At 31.5% G+C, this 14,941-nt stretch overlaps 2 protein-coding genes across 4 annotated transcripts; one reads left to right on the top strand and one right to left on the bottom strand.

Moving 5' to 3' along the window:
* Positions 1-44: 44 nt before the first annotated feature.
* On the bottom strand, positions 45-2,275 carry LOC123709994. The gene is made up of 2 exons (XM_045661646.1): positions 1,966-2,275; positions 45-1,893 (listed from the first exon to the last, which is right to left on the bottom strand). The coding sequence occupies exons 1-2, from the start codon at positions 2,065-2,067 to the stop codon at positions 784-786; spliced, it is 1,212 nt and encodes a 403-aa protein (XP_045517602.1). The 5' UTR covers positions 2,068-2,275; the 3' UTR covers positions 45-783.
* A 376-nt stretch (positions 2,276-2,651) lies between these two features.
* Positions 2,652-5,421, top strand: LOC123710398 (3-hydroxyacyl-CoA dehydrogenase type-2-like). Of its 3 annotated transcripts, none has more exons than XM_045662261.1 (5): positions 2,652-2,717; positions 3,097-3,261; positions 3,709-3,873; positions 4,594-4,831; positions 5,163-5,421. In XM_045662261.1, the coding sequence occupies exons 2-5, from the start codon at positions 3,100-3,102 to the stop codon at positions 5,354-5,356; spliced, it is 759 nt and encodes a 252-aa protein (XP_045518217.1). In that variant the 5' UTR covers positions 2,652-2,717; positions 3,097-3,099; the 3' UTR covers positions 5,357-5,421. The 3 variants fall into 3 exon arrangements, with proteins under 3 accessions (XP_045518217.1, XP_045518216.1, XP_045518215.1); XM_045662260.1 differs by lacking the exon at positions 2,652-2,717 and adding an exon at positions 2,868-3,017; XM_045662259.1 differs by lacking the exon at positions 2,652-2,717 and adding an exon at positions 2,868-3,024.
* The last annotated feature ends 9,520 nt before the right edge of the window (positions 5,422-14,941 follow it).

The following is a 14,941-nucleotide window of genomic DNA, read 5'->3' as shown; positions in this document are numbered from 1 at the left end:
TCAATAAACATGACAATATATGTAACATTAGGCAAAAAAGCTATTCATATAATTATTTGCGACATTCCAGTCATATTTGTGCGTAAAATACATTGAATAAATATATTAAGAGAAAAGTTCCTAAATAATATAAGTAGTTCAGTACTTTTACATAAAATTATGGTTAATTAATGTTTTCATGATTTTTTTATTTTTCTTCATATATTTATTCAAGATCATATAAATACTACATATTATAAATTTTATGTCATCACAAATAAAACTCAACCCAGTGTGAAAACTCTGGGATAATATCTAATTAATGATATGGACAATATTGATAACGTTTTCCTAAATTAGAAGTAGTAGATACAAATAATAAGGTATAAAAGGGAAGTTGAGCAGGAAGATTTTGAATTTGACTTACCTAACGCAATCTTTAAAAGAAATGCATGATGTGATTAATCTATTAAGTACATTCCAAACAAATCTCAACATACTTTGATCCCAATTTCTACATTCTTCTCACCCACTTTTTAAATTATTCTTAAGTCAATATAAAATACTATACGTCAAAAGCCTTAAAAATGTATAAAAGCAATGGCAGTGTTTATTTTTATAATGAATTAACTTCCTTTACATGTTTTTTTTTCCATAAAAATGTTAATAAACCTATTTTTAGATAAGTGATAATTCTATGTAATGGGTATGTTTGGTTTAAATTTGTATTCACGACTAAGCATGTCTAACATATTGTTATCAATGTGGAAGTGAAGTCAAGTGAAGTTTATAAAACCATAACAATTATGGTTTGACATCCATTAGAATTACAACCTCATATGGACTACACTCAGCCATGCCCAATACATTACATAACCATCCATAAAAACCTTTCTCAAAGTCACATACATCTTTCCACCAGTTTGCTCCACTAAATGTCAATTGTACGATACCTGCATAAAGACCTAGACCAATTGTAAATATAACAATTAGAAATGGGTACGATAAAATTACTATTGGTGCCAAAATCATCTTTTTAACACAAGTAAACTCTTCAGTAACATGAGAAAAAATATTGTACCAAGCCAGAGTACCCATATAAAATGAATAGCCAGCAGAAATACAGACAACAATTGGTACACAGAGGAGGCTGAATAAAAATATATGTGGCCCATTATACAGTGAGCATTGAGACACATCCATTTTACTTAACTCATCTGCAACAATTGATGCCTCTATAATTTCCAATTCTTCACGAGATATATTTAGTTTTACATCAACATTTTGACCTTTTTTCTTGCCACGTTTTATTGTACCAGTCATTGTCAAGTAACCATCTTTACTCTCTAATGAGCAGTCAGTAGTAAGAGATGCTTCGGAATCAACTCTTAAAGCTGTGATCTCTGTTTCAGTATTTTCCGACTCGGTTATACCAGAAACAATGTTAACTCTCTTCTTTCTCTTAGCACTATTTTTGAGGCTATCAGTCATTATGCCCATTTCCAAGCTCACTTCTGAATGGGTTTGTGAAAGGGTGTTAGGAGTTGGGCATGCACTTTCGTTAGTGTCAGAATTTAACATTCTGCAACTTTTCTGTATTTCATTGTCATCCCTCAAATCTCCATGACTAGAGCATGCATCTGAAGAGTTTTCATAGATAGGGGAAAGATCAATAATTTCTCTACTACTATTCAAAGTTAAAGGCTGGTAACCATTTTTCTGCTGAGATGGTTTAGATTCAGTGATTATATCTGTAATATCTTCATCGTTAACATCATTGATAATGGGCAAGTTAATTTTCATGTTTGATTTGAGGCCTTCCATTGTAGAGTGAATTATCCCATTAGCAACGTGTTCAGATACTGGTGATAACCCATTTTTGTATTTTGATGAAATTTCCGTATCTGTAGCTCCCTGCATAAATAAAAACAATGTAAGCATATGTAATAATATAATAATATTATAGTCGCAACTGATTTTACGTACCTGAACAGTGATGATGTGGTCTACATGTCCACCTATTGAGTTTTGCTTCTTTCCATTTCGTTTCTTTGGTAAAATAAACAATGGTTGCTCTACTTTAGCCATACTTCTAAAGGCTGGTGTAAAATATGACCTTTCTTGGATAGATAGGTAAGAATTGTATTTCGTAGTATATTATTTGACGACTTTGAGCCACTGCTTTTGAAACTTTCATAACTTATACACATGGAATTAAATAAATATTGACTACATACTATTTACTATTACGCCTATTGATTTTCTTCATTTTCCCGAGCTTGGGTTGGAAAACCGGAAAAGGAAACACTTTCTGAGGAAGTGAAATTTTTTACTATGAAGTGACCATAGACTAAGAAATCCGTTAATCTACTGCAAGAGGATAATACCTGGCCTCTTCAATTGTTAACATGATTTAGAGGCAAATAACGTTAATAATTTCTGTATTTTGACAAAGAAATAAGTACATTGGGCCATAAGATACTAAAACTTTCGAAAGTGTATATAGTAATGTGTGTAAAATACGCATTTGGTCAATGGTTTCTTGTGTTCCTGAATTTGGAATCTGTTAATCGCTACGCTTATTATTAAAAAAATAAAACTTCATATAAAGTAACAAATATTTCTAATAAGAACCCATAACATTATTTCTGCAACTACAAGGGATAAATAATATTTTTTTAAGAAGTATGCTAACTTTCTGGATTGGAAATTATATCTGAGTTTAAAAGAAACCTACAGTTACGTATTTTCCCTATTTATAATTAAAATATCTGCTTGACAATCATTATAAAATTATTAAATATATAAAGCTGCGGTGGAAGCACGAGGTTGCAAGGCCTATCCGCCATTAGAGCGAATTATTTCAAAGTAATCATCAGATGAACAGAGAGTGAGTCTGTGGATATGGGTACAGACAGCGCGGTTTGAATCAAAAATTAAATCTTGATAGATTTTAAGTTAATTTTAAATACTAAATGTACTAAATATTCCTTTATTTAGAAGAAGCAAACTAACAGAAACTATTATATATATAAAATGTTGAAGGTTTATATATTGTTCATTTTAATAAGATTTAATAACAATTCGTAAACAAATGCATAACCTTAAACATTTCAGGGAATGGTAAGTTTGGTAACTGGAGGAGCATCGGGACTGGGAAAGGCCACGGTAGAAACATTGGCAAAACTTGGTGGAAAAGTTGTTATTCTTGATATTCAAGGAACCCGAGCAGAAATTGTTGCCAAATCCATAGGTGAAAATGTTTTAGTATCTACTGGTTGTGTAAGTATTATTTTACCTCTATTCCTTTATTGTCATGTTAACTCATTTTACATACACTTTTCCAAAGTACTTCTTATCTACTTCATAAATTTTCAAGTAACTTGATTACGAGTAACGGCTGAATAAGTTTGCTCTTAAGGGATGTGTTAATTCGGTATTTCGTATTTTTACCAAAACCATAAAAATGTAATCTCCGAAACTTATTTTCACAACTTTTACTTCAAATCCCGCATCATCTTAAGTAAAGTTGTCCTATGAAGTAGTTGTTGAATGTCTGTTTGGCAAAAAGCTTAAGGCTAGACTTTGTCAAATTATCAAATCTTCAAGCCCATCAGACTTGTTGGGATTTAAGATTATAAAGGAAATAAATTTTATATGGGAATAAAAAACCCCTTTGTGTTTAACAATATGCAAATTTATTTTATAATGTTTTAAAATATATTTCAGGTGACTTCAGAGGCAGATGTTAAAAAAGCACTAGATTTAGCCAAAACAAAATTTGGACGTTTAGATAATTTAGTTAACTGTGCTGGTTATTCTATGTCTCATCAAACATATAATTTTCATAAAGACAAATGTGTGGATTTGGATCATTTCGAAAAATGTATAAATGTAGGTCATTACTTATTAGTAATTTCTCTCTTATTTAGTTCATGCTTTACAGACTACATTTTATAATTTTCTGGTCATAATACCTGTCTATCATAACTTGTTAGTTGTCCCACATTCACCCAATTTAGTTTGGAGCAGACACATTTTGTTCTATAAGATCATTAGCCTTCTGTGCCCTACACTGCTGTGAACACAGCATACATACAGCATTTATTTCACCAATGCAACCTACTCACACAGACCCATTTAGAACTATTGTACATTAGACTCACCATTTTAACTTAACTCACAAAAGTGTTATTATCCACAAACAACCTATAAATTAACCCCATGACTCCTAGAAGGGTTATACCTGTGGTGTTGTGTCAATGTCTCTATCTTCAAGAATCAAGAATCTTTATAATAAATTATTATAATACTTTGGTTTCAATCTGCTTTGGTGACATCAATCAAAAACATCAATTTTATATTTTTTATAGAAGTATCACTCTAATTGTCTATGTACATAGTGCATGTATACATTTTTAATTATTGCATTAATTTTTTATAACATATTATTAATCCTTTGATTATTTTTCTACTAGAGGCGAAACTTGGTGTTCAATTGTAATTTGTGGACTATTCAAACAGATTTAAAAGTTTACTGACCTAATGGTAGCATGGGCAACAGGTTATCTGTTAAAACACAGTTTTTAAAAGATTTGTGTAAATTTTCTATAGGTTAATACTGTAGGCACATTTAACACAATTCGGCTAGCTGCTGGGCTAATGGGTAAAAATAAACCATCAGAGAGTGGTCAACGTGGTGTTATAGTAAACACTGCATCAACAATAGCCATGGAAGGAGACATTGGTCAGGCCGCTTATGCAGCATCAACAGCAGCTGTTATAGGCATGACATTGCCAATTGCTAGGGATTTAGCATCCCAAGGAATTCGAGTTATGACAATTGCCCCAGGTAATTTTATATATATGTTAGTTATTTGATTTGCAACAACTTTACTTTCATTTGTTGTCAAGTGACACCACTTAAATGGAAGATTTTTGATTTTAGACATTTGTCATAGTGTAAAATAACATTAAGTACTATTTCAAAAATACATGTTTATTTAAGTTAAGTTTGAGGAATAAGAGGACAACATATTTGTTGTTACTACATTAAACTAATATTATTAGCTTATACCTGAAAATGATTGGTATTATAGATACATTAAAAATGTTTTTAATTTTATTCAAATTAATTATAAATAATAATATGACAAGTACATTATAATAAATATTGTTTGCAGGTATCTTTGAAACACCGTTAGTTTCATATTTACCCGAAAAAATGATAGAGTTTATCAAAAGAATGACGCCATTTCCCTCGCGCTTAGGAAAACCGGAGGAATTTGCACATTTGGTCACAAGTATAATTGAAAATCCCATGCTAAATGGTGAAGTGATACGAATAGATGGCGCGCAACGCTGGTTTCCGTTATAGATTGTAAGACTGTAATATGTAGTTTGTAGCGAATCGTGAGTTATAATATACTTTATTTTAGTCTGTTTGTGTCTTTAACAAAACTATACCTTATATACTAACTGTATATAAGAAATAACTTACATTACACAATAGTTGAAGGTGTATGAAGACCATAATATTTGTGTAATTTAAACTCAATTTTTTAAGTATAAAATACATTGTTTGTCAAGTACATACAAGTCGTAGCAAGAACTATATCAAAGACTTAATTACACTGTTTTAACTAACTCTCATTGGTCTTTTTCTGTCAAACTGTGTTTAAACTGCTGGAAAGAGAGTAGTGTTGTTGTAGTATAGTTATTGTTATTGCGTTCGATACAGTTGATTATTTTAGAATTGTGTCTACATTCTCTATTCAAAGCCTAACTGTAACGTGACAACTTGGTTGGTAAGAATATAAAGCGAATGACGCATGACAAAACGGTGCGTTTGTTTTATACAAACTATACATTTTAAAAAATTGAGAGAAATAAATGATAAATCCGATTCAAAACTTATGAATGGGGTAAATTTGAGGATAAAGTTTATTAGCCAATTTACATATCCTCGGAAGATAAAACATATGACGGTATGATCCGCGGACAAAAGGGAATGCCAAAAAGTTTAATATGGTGCAGAAATCCTTAATTTTATTTTTGAGATTAAAAAGCTGACTATCGAAGTAACTTCAAATTTTTTTATATATTATAACAGTGATGTCTACAGTGAAGATAAAACACCTGGTTTATAATATTATGTTATGCCAAACAAGTTTTTTCTCAATTCTCTGTAGTCTTAACTATATTAACTGTATTGCATAGTCGGGGGCCACACCACACTGCAATACTCGATAAAGAATTGTATAGAGTTCTATATAAGCCTTTTTTAAGTATCTTTCGGTGTCATCATCTTACGTTTTAGCGGTTGATAGTTTGGGATCATCAGCACACAGAAAAAGCTTACTAAGATTTGTAATATTGTTTGTATATAAATTAAACAGAACGGGTTCCAGATGTGATCCCTGCGGTACCCCGTGTGTAATGCGGTGAGTAATCGAGCTAAAGCCATGAGTAACGACGTAGAAAGTACGATCACAAATGTATGAATTAAGCTACTTAATACTTGTATTACACAATGTTCCCGAAGATAATAATAAGTTGTGATGGTTTTCAATAAGTAACACATGAGTGTATGTCAAACGGTTTGCTAAAGTCAGTGTGGATTAAATCGCACAGAGGTCAATCTATCTAAGGCTTTGGTTAAGAAAGTCAGTGAATTCCATAAGATTTGTGGCTGTGAACTTACTTTCAGCGACGAAAGCGTGTGGCTACAATCATTGTTTGAAATAATTTTGTAGTACTCTACATAACAAGGACTCCAACGCAATTTATGAGCAAGGGTTATTTTGCATGTCAACGCGTATTTAACTAGAGATGCTGTTGTCCAATCAATCATTATTGCAGACCACTTCGGTTTAATCATCGGTTACATCGGTTTTGATGAAATCATCAAAAATGTATTTAAAAAATTCCCGATTTAACTATTTGCACAATTTAAACGTTTATAAGTATACACTACTTCAGACAATTAAATTTTATTGAACGTAAATTTCCTTAGATGTTCGTTTTATTACAAGAGTTTTAGCGGCTTTATATATAAAACCAATAGGAATTTACTTAGATGTACCTAGTACCATACCGTACGAAAATAGTTCCCCGTTATTTCTGCGACATTCCAAACAAATTGATAGAAACTCATTTCAATAGAATATTCAAATAATACTTACAACTGACGCTAAATTTCTGCAAATTTTCTTTCCGTGCACAAGTAATACAATAAATTATACGAAGTATTTGTCGTTCAAGAGGTGACTAATTAATTTATTTATTTCAAATTATTAAAGTTAAAATCTTTATATTTAGTGTAGTGTAGTGTGAACTTAGTTTCTGCATTTAGACGCAAATTTTGGTCTAAAAGGTCTGGCAGTAGTAAACAATTACTAATTGAGCCAGCCTAGCTCCTTGCAGAAGCTTAAAAATATCCTTGGCAATGAGCGCTCAGCTCCGAGGATTTATGTTCGTTGGAAAGTCACAGCCACGAATTCCAGGACTACGTGAGTGATCCCTCTGCGCAGTCTCTGCACAAGGGACTCTATCGCGCAATAGACAAAGAGATGAAAGGAGGAATGTTTCGTCTCTTTCTATCAAAAAGTGTTCACGCCATAATGAACATAACAGATTCGTGCTATAGTTAAAATAGTGTAATATGGCTAATGGTTTCCAATGTGTCTCATATTTTTAATTGTATTTCGCGCATAAGTTAATTTGTTACATACACATTAACTTAAAAATTGGATAAATAAATTACCAATATTATAAATATTAATAACCTATTTGACTTAGGGTTTTTTAAGAAAAGGTGGGAAACGCACTTGCGAGCCTACTGGCAATGTGAGTCCATGGGCAGTGGTATCGGTATCACTTACCAGACGACGACACAACGTCTAACCAAGTAAATTTTTAAAGTATACTTTATCTTTTGAAGTGAAACTTCTTTATCGGCGTTGTAAAAAAAAAAATAACGTCACATTATTCCGTTACGCGCCATCTTTTATTGTCCCTACCACGGTTGATTCGAAGCAATTAATAACAAAAATATTATAACGATAAAAATAATAGTAATAATTCTATTACAATTAATGAAATTCTGTTATAAGCTTAGTAGTAAAAAGGTAAAATGAAATAATTGTATTATTTGTATTCATGTCTATGATAATAGAAGCCTTTTGTAAAACTTAATCTAATTTAACTTTATTTAACCAAGTTCTGTAAAGTTGCATATAGTAGATCAGTTTTCGAAAAATTAAGGTCATAAAGAAGTTTCACTTACGTGTGTACACTAGTACACGCACACATTTTTTTTGTTAGTATCTACCTGAATTTAAATGTTATTGACATTATTAGCAGGCTGGGGATTATGTAAAAAAAGATCAAGAGAAAAAATGTTTTAACTTAGAGGCCTTCCTCATGTGTTTTGATAGATAATCTTTTGATTTGACCACCTCATTTCTTTTTCCATTTCACGGATACCACTCTATTACACCCTTAGTCCATTTTTCTGTGTTAGTCCTCATTATATGTACAGTCCAGTCCTTCAGTTAAATATTGTTTCTATAGTGTGAAAACACAGATTAGTTATTAAAAGTTTTAAACTTCGTGATTCATAGTTCGTTAGAACAACTACTTATAAGGCATTAGAAAGTATAATAAAATATCTCGCTTTAAGCATTATTAAGTACTTACTTATCAAACTGTGCACCGCTGGTGCCGCGGTATCGTAATGTATATTTACAGCTACAAAATAAACAAGGGTTACAGCCCATTGATTTTAAAAACGCCCGTCTGAAGCTGGAGTCTTCACAATAAATATCGCTCGGCACCCTGCTGCGGACGCGTGGCTGGTAGGGTTGACACAAGTGAAATTCTGGATAATATAAGAAACTTACAAGCCATAAAACTGCTAAACTGCTAAAAAAATCTTTATGGGAGACTTTCCAATGATTTACATAGTGTTACAGTAATATGGAATCGTTATAAATAATTGTGAATTTTGTTAATGTTGGTTGTTGCTGTTGCTGGTTGGTTGCTGTCATGCATGACCCACAATAGGAGGGTTTTTTATTATGTTTACTAAGATAGTAAATAAGTACGAATTGTTACTAACCCTAACTAGAACTACTTATGGATATAAGCTGAAATAAAAAGGTATTATTATTGTTTATTCATCTGTAAGTTGTGACACGTCAACACTTATTTTTTTAAATAAGGCCTAGAGTAAACAATTGAACAAAGTAATATTAATCAATTTTATATTTTATTTTACAAGCGAAAGCTTTTCTCAATTTGGTGAATTATGTTTCATCTTACTGTTCCGTTTTCTTGAATCTATAGTGAGGGACAAGCAGGACATTATACACAATGTCCTAGCGAGACGTAGACCAATGTAAAACGTACTCTTATTCTAGGGATATAGGACTTGTAAGTCGATTGGATTAAAATGTCTTAATTTGATTTAATCTCCATTATATTTTAGGTGTAGAGACAACCCTCGGATCCGCCACCGTCACTTTGACAGAAGATAAAGCAATAAATACATTGATATACCGCCCAAGACACCGGCCAATTGAAATAAATATGTTCATTTGTTAATATTTGTGTATGGTATTGTCCAGAGCGGAACAACTTATGAGAAATGATATCCGAACGGCCCCTAAATGTTCGTATCATATTATCTAAGAAAGATTTAATTTGATTAGACACGTTTGGTAGTAGCCACTGATCCATGAATAAAAATTATACTTTTTTGATAGCCGTAGATGAATACATTTTAATATTTGTATACGTGCTTATGTTTGACAAATACTACTATAAAATATTTGTTCCGGCGGAAGCCACTCATTCCGGTGGCCTAGAGTGAAAACCTATGTGCAGTTACAGGCGGTGACGTTAAAAAATTGAGCAAAATCAAATTCTTGCCTTTAAAATATACGGCATACATAGTACCTGCACAACATAACATTCCTATTACCACACACGGCGCGTCATTTAAGTAGTTAACTAATTTTCTCATTGCTAACAATTAAATACATGAAATAAAAAGAAATTGCCCGCTTGTTAACATTTAGACGTATTATGTTTTTATCTTAAATTACCTGCTTCGCCAAAAAACTTTCAGCTAATTAAAATACTTCCATGTAGTAGTTTTGATCTGTTACTCGGAACTGCGATGGTCTTAATTAGTGTGAAATCTAGAAGGAAATTGGTGACTATTTTATAAATAAGCTTCAATAAGTATAAGTTCGAACTTATACTACATACCCTCGCTTTTGATTACCTCCATTCATTTTCACCGTATGTGAAATGTATTAAGTATGATCTAATCACTAAACTTGCTATCATCTATATATCTTATTTTTCTTTTTCTATTCTTTGGACAATAGGCCTTAAAACTAATTATATCTTTTTTGATGAAATCTGTCCATTCATAAAATTACTTATAGTTACTTCTTATAATATACCTACACATGTTACTTATTTGTCTTGTTAATGCATATAAATCAAGCTTATTTACTTATAGAACGCACAGGAACTTTTATATAAAAAAAATTTTACTCACCAACTTTGTCCGTAAGTACACAAAAAAGGTTACCTAGGTAAAATCTATAACTTACATTATATTATAATTACGCTAATTATTAATCCTATGTTTTGATTTTATTAAGTATATTTAGCAATGCCTACTTCGAGTATATAAAAGGCTATCTTGACCTTTAACATCGCAATTTTAGTAAGCTATATTGTATAATTAGTAAAACAGCAGAATTAAATGCAAATGATCATTGAATGGTGGCAGTTTAAAGGTTACTCTTGTACTAATTGACACTAAACGTAAATTGAAACGTGATAATCATTAAATGTAAGGTTATAGTACATTCAATATTATAATATAAAAATATAGGTTATCGTTAATCGTATTTTCGTTAGCTGTAATAAATAAATAAAAATTGCACTCTAGAGTATTTTAAGTACAAAATTTGATATATGAGTTATAAGAAAGATATAAAAAATCCATTATTGATTATTAATTTTTGTTCTAAAGGCCGTGTCAATAAAAATCCGAATTCTCTTTTAATTATTTCAGAAAATTTATTTACCTTATTATTTTAGGTCGATTTTACATAATTAAAGTACAACAAACTAGTCTATCCCAACATTTCACGGATGGATATAATTATTATTTTCTTACAAATATAATCTATGTAACTAAGAATTAATGTCGGTATCATTCTATTAGTGAATGCTCAATCGGCCAGGTTGTGTCCCAGTTTTTTCCTCTTAGTATAGATAAGCCAAAATGTTTGCAACAACAGGTATGGATAAAAAATTAATAATATGTCCTACAATTAAAAAAATACGTTCATTGTAAATAATGGGTGTAAGTGAAGTTTGTCTTCTTATTATTAAATCGTGTGTTTAAAGCTTTATTTTAAAATCTATTGACTATCGCTACAACGTTGTGATTGTATTATTGCAAGAGAAACAATGCAAGTTATCTGACATACTGAGTTATAAATAACTTCTCAGTGGGTCATTGTATGGCGCCCTATAACTTTAACCATTTGAGGCTGAAGTAGGAGCTAAACTATTATTGCAATTTGTACATTGATTTGAAATTAATACTTGTAGTTTACGGATATTTTCTTTTTATTTAAATACTACATTTTGTCACTTAGAAATAGTGAAGTTTTAAAGAGTAAACAAAAAAAGCTTCAATGATGAACATAATTATAGTTTTAATTTACAAATTCGACTGATAATTTGCTATTCACAATTTAATGCCGCGAGATTTTTATTGCTTTGTTAAAACTCGTTACTTTATAGAAAACAGGCAAGGTAATAGTTGCTCCTTCCTGTTTTTTATGTAAAAAAAATAATATTAGCGCAACCTAAAACTGGTGTTGTTGTTCTTTAAAGTTTGTTCATTATAAAGTGTTTGTTCCTTGAACAAAATGCCCGTATGTTACCGACGCCTGAACTTTTGTTGTGATTGCATAATACTCTCAGAAGTACTCAAGAAACGTTTCTAAAAGGTTATTATTTTTTTAATAAAATCCATAATGTTAAGTGTCGCGGAGTTTGTATTAAAAGTTCAACGATTATTAAGATCTTAGCAACTTAAACTAATGAATTTTTGTAATAAATTAATGTTAGCGAGATTTTACACAGGTTCAGAGAAGTCGTTGTTATTCTAATAAAAATAATATTAATCTAGTTTTTAAACAATAGTCAACTGTCTTACTTTTCTCTCAGTCTCTGCATACATAAATTTCCCTCCACTTTAGTTAAATTGAATAGTATTGGATATTTATTTAAATAAACGTTATGTAAGATTGATTGGCAATAGAGAGGCATCCATATAGCTGCATTCTGCTAAATTCAACAAGTCATTATATCTCGCATTCGATATTCAAAACTGGTCATTATTCACGTCTCAGCTTTGTTTATGTTCCCTCAGTCTAAATAGGGTGAACATCTTTTTAAAGTAACATTTTCTTTTAAAAGTTTAATGTTTATTATTGTTTCAGTGTAATTTAGATACAAAGATTCACATAATGTATAAGGAGCTGAAGTATACCCCATTTGTTAATATATCTAAATATATTGTAACAAATGTACTGTTGTCACCTCTGAACGGGAGCTCTCCAGTACCAGCTCATTTACCATGGAGAGTGTTGAGAGTTTCATCATCGGACATCGACGCAGAATATGAAATTTCTCCCGTATCACATCGATATCCGTCGTTTCATGTGAAACCAGTTGTCCATTGAAGTATTTCCGAACCAATTTGACTTAGGGTCGTTCAAGAAAAGTCCGTACCAATTCTTAAAAGGCACCATTCCCGAGCCCTTTAGCATGGAGAGTCCATGGGCGGCGGTATCACTTAACATCAGCTGAGCCTACTGCCCCGCGTTGTATAAAAAAATAATAATATAATTATGCAATGTCTATCTATACCATGAGCCCCAGTAATGGACGGATTCTACGTAGATATGATGTCTGGAGAGTTTTTTGGAACCTTTAGTGGTAGGCAGTAGTATAACTAAACTTATTTAAGGTATGGAAACAAACCAAAGTTTTTCTACAAAATGCGAATTACGAATTATACACGTTACAGTTTCTCGGCTTCTTCTTAAAAGAGATGGGTGTTTTTTGTACACATTCTATAACCGCTTGTTAATTATTGCTTTAAGGTATAAAAATAAAATCTTGTACATTTTTACTTTTTAATATTTCAAGAATGCTCATTAAGTTTTTTTTATTACGTCGTCAATTATCAAATATCCACTATACTCAGTAGGTAGTTTAAAATAATTATTATGATCTACTTATCCCATTTGAACTAACGACAAGGTCAGCCGAGGTTTAACATACGTTTGTTTAGGATCTGTGTTAATTATGAATAAACAATAGGTGACTTGTTATTCGGAGAGTTATTTGATTGTTTTATGTAGTTATGGCGTTTTAACAATATTCATACATATTTATATGTAATTTTACAATTATTTCGCTTACTCAGGAATTATAAAGTGCTCTAATATTCAAAAAATATATAAGTTCAAGGAAATTAGTAGGCCAACTGTAGAGATAGATTCATGAAAACTTACACATACGAAAGACATCGACGCGCTCAGTGTGCCGTTATACCTATGTATTTTAAATAAGGCTTACCTATAGGCTGTTTACTGTATTCAAAGTTCGGGGTTGAAGGCATTTGAAATTCAAGGTATTTTTATATCATAAAATAATTATTACTCATATGGGATACTGCTCACATCTTTGGGCTGGTGCTCCCAAATACCAGCTTCTATATTTGGACCAAAATCAGCGAATTCAAAACTGATTCTCTGAGAGAGAATCAACAATACAATTTATATAAAACGCAAAGAGACGCGTTTTATATAAATTGTAATACGGTGAGTGTTCTGAAGAATTGTTTGGGTTGTTACCTCCTGCCTCGTTTCAGCAAAGACTTTGCGTAGAGAGAGAATCAACCATTCAATTTATATAAAACGCAAAGAGACGCATTTTATATAAATTGTAATACGGTGAGTGTTCTGAAGAATTGTTTGGGTTGTTACCTCCTGCCTCGTTTCAGCAAAGACATTGCGTAGAGAGAGAATCAACAATACAATTTATATAAAACGCAAAGAGACGCGTTTTATATAAATTGTGATACGGTGAGTGTTCTGAAGAATTGTTTGGGTTGATGCCTCCTGCCTCGTTTCAACACCGTACGAGACCTATGAATTCAAAATTTTACCAATATCACCTTGATGGCTGGTCTTCCAGTTAGTGTATATGGGTGTTAATGGATAACTTTCTTTTTTATTTTGAATAATATTTACATAATATTAAGAATAAATTAGTCGGCCAAAGTAGCATTAAGCAATGTAACATAAGTTAAACATGTATCCATTTATTCTACGTGATATCGTTAAGATAATGTACCAATAACATGATCATTTAATGATATGCCACTTACTACAAAACTTGTCAAATACTTAAGAAAACACTTTACGAGACGATATCTAGAACATGCATAAAGATTACGGGGGCTGTTTACATACTGAAAACAAGCTGTGACCGTGTGGTCGCGTGGAACTTAGAAAAAAATATTAATAAATAACAAATCTAGAAAGCTTTTCAGGAGTTCTGCATTTTAGCATTAGTTCTTATTACAGCTATCTGCGTTCTGATTCATTTTATGACAAATTTTTTTTATTAAAATAAAATTCGGAAATCGAAATATTTAAAACTTTGTAACTACCCTCTTTTCTCAAACCCCAATCTAAACGACTGTTCAGGTTGGGGATGCTTAGGTCTAAAAAGTCACGTGACATATATTATTTTTAAAATTAAAATCTAGTGGCCACGGCCACTGGTATTTAGAAAATAAAATCCCGACGGTAGACTGGGTGGAGTTAATAACGCAATATCTAATCAA

The sequence above is a fragment of the Pieris brassicae genome, chromosome 5, assembly GCF_905147105.1.
Source record: "Pieris brassicae chromosome 5, ilPieBrab1.1, whole genome shotgun sequence".
NCBI lineage: Eukaryota > Metazoa > Arthropoda > Insecta > Lepidoptera > Pieridae > Pieris > Pieris brassicae.
This window is presented reverse-complemented; position numbering and strand designations above follow the sequence as displayed.